The sequence below is a fragment of the Sinocyclocheilus anshuiensis genome, unplaced genomic scaffold, assembly GCF_001515605.1.
Source record: "Sinocyclocheilus anshuiensis isolate Anshui unplaced genomic scaffold, SAMN03320099.WGS_v1.1 scaffold524, whole genome shotgun sequence".
Lineage (NCBI taxonomy): Eukaryota > Metazoa > Chordata > Actinopteri > Cypriniformes > Cyprinidae > Sinocyclocheilus > Sinocyclocheilus anshuiensis.
This window is the reverse complement of record NW_015555703.1, coordinates 1,831,417-1,840,576: the sequence shown is the minus strand read 5'-3', so window position 1 is coordinate 1,840,576 and position 9,160 is coordinate 1,831,417. Positions and strand designations below refer to the sequence as shown.

Below are 9,160 nucleotides of genomic sequence, written 5' to 3'. Positions count from 1 at the left end.
TTCCAAGTTTTTTTTTTTTTTTTTTTTGATAGTTTTTGTACTTTTTTGAGGATTTTTTCCCCTTGTTACACTTGCGACATCACCAGTCTAAAATGACCAGCCTACATGCTAATAAATATCTTATGCTATATTATGTAAGGGATAATGTACATCCAGCCGGTTGTTATCTCAGAATAAACCCCGACAGGGTGATCAGGACTTGTATCAGCCTGAAGGGGTTTATTCTGAAATAACAACCGGCTGGATGTACATTATCGTGTATATTAAAAATATTATTACACGGCTAAAAAGATTTGTTTTTACCATATATGTTGAAATTAATGCTGAAGTCTTCCATTGTATAACACGCGGTGGTTAAGTGTTTTCAGTCACAAGATGGCGCCAGACAGTCAACGATAGCGGAGTGACTCGTTAAGCATATAAGTAGTACCGGTCAAGATAACTCGTAGTACCCGGATGAGCGGTGTGTTATTCAATTTGGCGGTTGTTATCTGGGAATAACATACCGCTGGATGGCGCGATTGACCAATCAGAATCAAGTATTCCACAGAGCCGTGTAATATTACCAAATATTGGATTCGATCTTTTTAATCAAGATTTTTGTCATTAGAGATAAAAGGCCGGTCATTTTTGACCAGTTAGGTAAAGGATTTTCAGCACAGCACTATGTTTAAAAACAGCAACAGCAAATAAAACCACTTGTGTAAAAAAAAAAAGAAAAAAGAAGCATTTACCTTCATTATAAACGCCTCTGCACCCAGTTCTGCGATCTCTTCTGTGCTCAACTGCAATGAAGTGTGAGAGAGCCTTTTACTCATTAATAATGTCCCAAAGATGAAAATGATATAATAGTTTTTTTTTCACATAAGCAGATCTTAAAAGTTCATGGCGATATATTTGCATATTGCATATACGTCACTCGCTACTTTTTTATTACCTTAACCCCTTAACTGTCACCCCCCATTTTTCCAAACTTAAATTGTTGTAATTTATGAACACTTTGGAATACAGACATAAGGTTGGTCTCTTTTTAAAGAAGAAAATCAGCAGATTATAGCAAAAGTGGACTGTTTTAAAAGAATTAAAGTATTAAAAAGTTATGCCAGTTTAAATGTACTGTAAAGAGAATGCACTATATTTATTTTATTTTATATATAATAAATATTTTATATAACAGGTTTTACTCTAAAATTGGTATAAAATTAAAGCCTTATGTCTAAATAAGTTATGTTCCAAATTTGAAGTTGATATGAAAAAAATTGAGGTTCCTGTGAGATTTTATTTAGGGCGTTATACCACAAACAGCCACCGGGTGCCATCCAAACTCCATTACATTTTTTAATGCATTTTTCTGTCAAAAATGTCTAGATTTCTCTGTCAATATTACTTCTTTCCAATGATATGTTTTTTGTCAAGATTATAAAAAGTTTTGATTGTAAAAGTGTGTAATGCATTTTGTAATATGACACTTGACACCGCCCACTAAGGGGGAGACCACCAAAATATTTTAAAGTACCATTTCCATTCTAACGCAATGTCTGATTTCAAAATGGTTTTCACAGGATGAATCTTGGGCTTCTAAGGTTTCAAAATATATGATATATGATTTATGATGACTACTAAAAGATTTGATAGAGAAAAAGGACAACAACAAAAAAGAGTGCCAAGCATCCCACAGGTTTTTTAATACTAGTTTTTTTTCATTTTACAGTCGTGGCCAAAAGTATTGGCAGTGACACAAATGTAGTTTTTTGCCAAATTTGCTGCTTAAGCTGTTGTGGTGTTCATTGACATTGTTTCTACAAGTATTGGCAGTAACATAATCTAGAAACAATGTGAATGAACATCACAACAGCTTAAGCTGCACATTTTGCAAAACACAAAATGTGTCACACTGCCAAAGCTTAGCTTTTGGCCACGATTATACTTTTGAATTCAAAATTCAAAACCCGCAAAATGAATATATAGATCTCTATTTCTAATAATACTGGTGTTCATAACAAACCAGCATAGTGTCAAAGTTTGTCGTGGTTTTAGACACAGAATGCTGGTGTTGATGTAATGACCTTAGACACCAGTATGGAGACTACAGCCACCGCCATTCTCTGCACCGTCTGGTCTTCTTGATTCCCCAGCAACATCATTATCAGCTTAGCAGCTTCGTATCTACCAGGGAACAGGGGTCAAGACGGCGTTAAGCCACTTCAACAATGTACAGTAACAAGTGCACTGAGGAAATGTGTGTGGACTGACCTGTCAAATGGGACGACCTGTAAGATATGATCACTGCAAAGAGTAAGCAGGCAATTCTTCTGCAACTAAAAGCAGAAAGAAAATGGTTTAAATATGGATAGAGGAAAAAGACATACTGTGGAAGTCAGTGGACACCAGCATGTTTGGTTACCAACATTCTTCAAAATATCTTCTCTTGTGTTCAACAGAAGAAAGAAACTCATAGAGGTTTGGAACGACTCGACGGTGAGTAAATGATGAGAGAACTCTCATTTTTGGGTGAACCATCCCTTTAATCTTTATCGTGCAAACCATTTCGGATGGATATACCTGCTCATGGTTTGGGAAGTTTTTCATGGCTGCAAGAAGCTGCTGAACTACATTTCCCAGCAGGCGTAAGGGCATCCCCAGCACCAGCTCCTGTACGGTCAGGTTAAACACACACGCAGAGGCCACAAGCTGAACGTGCAGAGAATCAGTGTGGTGTCGCATTCCAGCCAATACCAGCTGAAACAGGAACAGACACATTGGACATTGTACGTAAATGTCATGCAGCACACTACAACAATGCGTTTTTAAAAAGAGCCAAGATCTTTTACGATAAAGGGAAGTTTTAGGGCATTGTTTATGATGTAATTTAAACTATGCCATCTTAAAAACTTCACTTACAGTTAGTTATTTGCATGTCTCAACACAAAATGAGTGGTGTCAAAAATCAATTTTAAATCATTTTTATCTGAATCTATTCATTTATTCAAAACAATAAAATTCAATTCAATTCATACATAGAATGGCTTCAGACAAACCTCTTCTATATGACGTGCATTCATTTCTGAAAAAATCGTTGATCGAATTTGAAGAAGAAAAAAGCCTAATTAAAAACTCAAATACTTGAAAAGAAAACCTTATTTAGTTCACAGAAAAATAAATATTTTGACAAAACTGCTTCACTGCTTATTAATATTTCAGAAACTTTTGTCTGTCAAATCAAAGTCACATGGTGCGACCAACAAACTCGTGTGGTGCAACCACATACAGAAAAAAACAAAACAAAACCATCATAAACAACAGTCATGCAAACCCTCATGACTGTGTATGAATGTCAATATCAGATAATTTGACCTTTTTATCACAAGGCAAGGTTAGTTCAGGTTGTCATGTGGTGTGACGCTTCAAAAATGTGAGGATATTTATGAATTCATGGTATTAAAAAAAAAAACTTAATATTTTGAAAATAATGATCAAGATGTGTAAACTTGCATGTATTCAAGATTCAGGAATTGTCAGTTTTACCGCACTTTTTTTCAAATATCGCAAACTTTTTTCGTGAAAAAAATATTTGAAACCAACATTAACTACAAAAACGTGCATTTCTCAGAAAGTTTTAAACTAGATTTTTCTGTTTCTTTATCACTGACACTCATATTTCACTGATCCTAGTAACAAACCAGCCAAACCTTGTCATTTTTAGTTCACAACTACAGATCATCAGATTATCATCTGCTAGAGAAGACATTTTCGTACCTTTAAAATGTGTGGCTGAGGTTCTTCCATGTCACTGGTGTGACTGTAGAGATGTGCAAGAACCTCCCGTATGAAACTCTCTCGGTCGCTGTATCTCCTCAAGGCCTCACACAGCTGGGTTAAACTGGACTCTCCAGCCACCTGGACGTGTTTACACATTAGTAAGTATTTGCAGCTCCTGGCAAAATCTGCTGTTCTGACTGTCACATGGTTAAAAGGATGGCAGTGAAATGTAAGTTTTTCCATTCAGCTTCCAGGTACTGTAAATCTGAAACAGTAATCGCAGTGGATGCTCTACCATCAGTAGTTGCATGCACTGCATATTAGATTAAAGCAGTCATGAATTGCATTTTTGTTTTATTTTAGAATGTTTCCTGAGGTGGACTTTTAATTTTACTATGAGTTTTGCAGGGTCTTTGGCTTTAAAATTATAAAACAAAAACTAGAAACCATTAAAAACATTTTTGTTACTTGAAATAAAATAAATGTTAACTGAAAATTATTTTTTTTATTTCAGGTAGTTGCCAAGGCAACATTTCTCATTTTAATTGACTGTATTACAATAACTATAACTGAAATAAAAAAAAAAAATACAAACGACATAAAAAAAAAAACCATAAAACTTTACTAAAATTAAGAACTATGAGTTTTGCAGGGTCTTTGGCTTTAAAATTATAAAACAAAAACTAGAAACCATTAAAAACATTTTTGTTACTTGAAATAAAATAAATGTTAACTGAAAATTATTTTTTTTATTTCAGGTAGTTGCCAAGGCAACATTTCTCATTTTAATTTACTGTATTACAATAACTATAACTGAAATAAAAAAAAATAATACAAACGACATAAAAAAAAAACCCATAAAACTTTACTAAAATTAAGATTAAAATGTAAAAAAAAAACTGATTCAAAATATTAATAAAATTCACAAAGTATTGTCTGTGTGCGATGATCATACCTGAGCCATGCAAACTCTTGAATCCGAACATTTTTAAAATGCCTTTCTGCACTTTCACTTGAGTGTTCATTTATTGACACTGAAAAATGATCCTCTGTGTCTCCGTCGTCTTCTATATCTCTCAAGCGGACACAACCGGAGCCTGCTTTTGTCTCAGCAGGTGTGCCATTAGCAAAAATCTAATATTTTCCATTTTGATATGTTTTTCTGAGGCAGAAAGCTAATCTTTTCTTCCCTGTGAGTATTTTGGCGCTCAAACTCAAACTCAAAGCTCAAACTCAGTGAAATTACTTTGTGCGCTACGTCTCACTTCATTACATTAAAACATCTGTGAGCCTGGAGCACAAAAGCAGTCTTAAGTCGCTGGGGTATATTTGTAGCAATAGCCAAAAATACATTGTATGGGTTAAAATTATTGATTTTTCTTTTATGCCAAAAATCATTAGGATATTAAGTAAAGCTCATGTTCCATGAAGATATTTTGTACATTTCCTACTGTAAATATATTAAAACTTCATTTTTTAATATGCATTGCTAAGAACTTCATTTGGACAACTTTAAAGGCGATTTTCTCAATATTTAGATTTTTTTTGCACCCTCAGATTCCAGATTTTCAAATAGTTGTATCTCGTCCTATCATAACAAACCATACATCAATGGAAAGCTTATTTATTCAGCTTTGAGATGGTGTATAAATCTACATTTCTAAAATAATTGACCCTTATGACTGGTTTTGTGGTCCAGGGTTACAAATGATGTGATTGGCTGCTCCCTCACAGAAAACGCAGGTAAAAAGACATTACATTAGGGTTTCTGCAGGTTTTGTGGAGGTACATTTTTAAGAAGAGAATTTTAAGAAGAAAATTTAAGGAATAAATTGAATGGAACACAATGCGCCAATATAGTCTCTAAATGTAAATGTCTTGTATAAGCAACAAAGTTTGAACATACAACTTCCAATAGATCTCCATTCTTTTTCATTCATTTCACAAAATAAATAAATACATAAAAATAAATAAATACATAAAAAATTAAAAAGCCTTGTTTTTCAGGCTTAAATCAAGATGCATTTACTTGAAAAGCAAAATGACATAAGACATAAAATAAGAAGTCCTGTTTTTAAGAGAAATTGATCAAAATTAAGTGAGCTTCTTTTAATCATAAAAACAAATATCTGCCAATGGGCTCAGAAAAATCGACTTAATTCAAAGGGAAAACAAGTTTTCATTCGGCATTGACAGATGTTTGTTCTTGTTTTAAGCATAACTCACTTAATTTTGATCAGTTTCTCTTAAAAACAAGACTTCATATGTTCAATTTACACCTCAAATAAAAGTATCTTGATTTAAGGATGTTTAGATATTTGAACTAGAAAACAAAAATAGGAAGGAAGAGATTCATTTTCATGAATGTAAGGCTTTCTGCTCTGATTTAAGATTTTTTAGGCCTTAATTTGTGGAAGGGCGAATTAATACTTTTTAAGACCCGCAGAAACCCTGTTACATGCAAATTTTGAAATCATAACACGTAAATCTATATCTCAGCAAAATATCATTCGCAACTTAATGTTTTTGGTTGCAAATGCAATCATTTTAGGCGCAGTCCGAAGCCCAGCAATGAAAGCTGAAAACTTACAAATGACCTCTTACAACAAAAGATCAGGGAAAATTCGATTTCTCAATTCATGACCCCTGATTTTCAGTCAGTGAGTGTGAAAGAAAACTCTTACCTTCAGACGTCCATCTCCACACAGCAGCTCGGAGCCTCCTGCAGCAGTGCCCAGCAGGCCGATGAACCTCAGTCCTGGCCGATCCTCCACAAAGGCTTGGATGGCAGCGTCGCTCACACCTCTCCAGCCCGACACATCCAGCGACACGAGCTGCGGAAGGATCCCTGGGCGCTCTACCAGCTGCTGCACCAAATTGTCTCTGTCCATTACCAGCCTGTCATTAGAGATGTCCAGGTGCCTCAGCAGGTGCAGCTTGGAGAGCACTAAGATGAAGCTGGAGGTTGGCATCTCCAACTTCTGAAGCCCATGCGCAGTCAGCGACAGAAGCCGTGACTGACAATTCAACAGAGGTGTGAGATCCGTGATGTTCGTGCCAGAGACATCCAAGCTCTCCAGCATGGGAATGGCACAGATATCCTCCAGACCTCTGTCATCCAGGTCCGTCCAGGCCAGCGAGAGCTTCTTCAAGCCCCGGAGCATGCTGAAGGAGGCCTGCAGCGACTCCTCACCTGCTTCCCCGTACAGACGCAAGCCGTCCATCAGCAGTGTCTGGAGGCCCTGTCTGCAGAGCTTGTTGGAGGTGAGACTGTGGAGAACATCTGAGATCGTGATGCTGCTGTGTACATGTGAAGCATTGAGCTCTTGGAGCTTGTGAGGGCAGAGCGAAAGTCTGAAGGCCTCGGCTGAGAGCTGCGAGGACTGGATGAACGCGCGGCGCAAACGCAGGTGCTCCGGATTCTGGAAGATGCCTACGGTTCTGTCATTGAGGACACCTGAGAGGAACAGATCAGAACATCATGTAACAGATCTTGCATGCAACTAAACGGGTTATAGCGAGCAATCGTACCCTCATCAGCCATCCTGTGCAGTAGCTGATCGGCCAGCTCTTGAGGAAACACAGGGCAGTGGCGGAAGTGCAGTGACCCGTCCTCTTGTGCAACACAAAGCACTTCCACGTTGTGACACACCCAGGCCATGCTCATGTCTGTCAGGGAGGAAGGACTTTCTTCATCCTGAAACAAAATCAATATGCTGATATAATATAATAAATAAAATACATAAATAAAAAAGAAATACTATCTATCTATCTATCTTTCTATCTATCTACCTGTATATATTCTGGCCAAAATGTATTTTAAATAAATGCAAAATATATGTTGTGAACTGTGAAGCTTAATGAAATATATTTTAGTGCTGTCAAATGATTAATCGCGATTAATCGCATTCAAAAAAAAGTTTCTGTTTACATAATATATATGTGTGTACTGTGTATATTTATTATGTATATGTAAATAATACACACTCATACAGTATATATTTTGAAAATATTTAAATGCATTTACATGTATATATTTATATTCATATAATTTATATTATAAATAAATATATTTAATATATAAATGTAACATTTTTCTTAAATGTATACATGCATGTGTGTGTGTTTATATATATACATAACAAATATACACAGTACACATACATTTAACTTTTATGTTGGATGCGATTAATCGCGATTAATCGTTTGACAGCACTAATATATTTTTGAAAGTGAAAATATATTTACTTTGAACCTTTGTACACCAAAATATATTTATAAATGCATTTCAGGGTCAAGAAAATACATTTCCAATTTTACATTAGCCTACATTTAGGCTTTATTTATTTTTATTCAAATGTGTCATACGCTTGACATGTTACAGACAACATATGTTAATGTATTTTCATGGAAATAAATATATGATGGGCAAAACATATTTTTAAATGCTTAATATATTAAATATATTTTCAAAAATATACAACAAATGGGCAAAACCTATAAAAGGTGAAAAGATATAGGTGTATAGAATAGATTTATGTAAATAAATATATTTTAAAACATATTTCAGCAAATATATTTTTTTAGCCACACATATCAACATATACATATCTGTCTATCTAATATATATATATAAATTGCATGTCAGCTGCACATTTGGAAATATGATTTAGGTATTTGGCACTTTTGAGGCTACTGAATTTACTGTGGTATAGTCTGCACAGTTGTAAAACACTGTAAGAGGAACTGAAAGATTACACGTAATAAATGCATGCAAAATTCCTTCTCTTATAATAAGTTCAATCAGAGATCCCTTTATGTCTTACACGCCATATATTGTGTTAGTGAACAGAATATAAAGTAACTCACCATTATAAACGTGATGCAACAGGTGACAGTGTTCAGCTGGCTCGTCTAAAGCATATGGGCCAGCTTTTCTCTTCTAAAGGAATAATCTTATTACTGCAGCTAACGTCGAGCTCTTAAATTACAGCTCTTACAGTACTGCTAGTCCAGTTTGCGTACAGTTGAGAGTTTTTCACACCGCAACTGTCGCTTTCTGTTTGTTTGTCAGTAAAAAACTAACGAGTAACGTAAACAATCTTGAGTCTTGACAGCTGACCACGCGTGGTGGGCGTGTCTTCAGGGACGTACGGAACGCTTGTTTATTACTGTGGGCGTGTCTTCAGGACATCAGACTTTTGATTGGTTGCTTGTCAAACGTCATCAAAACTGCTCTGCATAAATACAGCAAGCAGCAAATTAATAACAAACGCAATGTGGATGCCGCCGTAGCAAAATATACCATTGTAATCATAATTTCTTTAAAATACTGGCTACTACTTTTAGTGTTGTCACAATAAAACAGTACATTTAAAAATAGAGCTCGCTTTTAACTTCC

General features: G+C 35.3%; 1 protein-coding gene across 1 annotated transcript in view; it reads right to left on the bottom strand.

The window, feature by feature from the left end:
* Positions 1 to 8,881, bottom strand: part of LOC107671664 (protein zyg-11 homolog) — a 19,201-nt gene extending 10,320 nt beyond the window's left edge. Inside the window, exons 1-8 of the mRNA XM_016464571.1 lie at positions 8,629 to 8,881; positions 7,291 to 7,456; positions 6,444 to 7,216; positions 3,757 to 3,897; positions 2,563 to 2,739; positions 2,254 to 2,318; positions 2,067 to 2,166; positions 735 to 785 (exon numbers count right to left, since the gene is read on the bottom strand). Of these exons, the coding sequence (XP_016320057.1) occupies positions 735 to 785; positions 2,067 to 2,166; positions 2,254 to 2,318; positions 2,563 to 2,739; positions 3,757 to 3,897; positions 6,444 to 7,216; positions 7,291 to 7,456; positions 8,629 to 8,631 (1,476 nt within the window). The 5' untranslated portion in view covers positions 8,632 to 8,881. The remainder of the gene's footprint in view (positions 1 to 734; positions 786 to 2,066; positions 2,167 to 2,253; positions 2,319 to 2,562; positions 2,740 to 3,756; positions 3,898 to 6,443; positions 7,217 to 7,290; positions 7,457 to 8,628) is intronic.
* Positions 8,882 to 9,160: the final 279 nt, after the last annotated feature.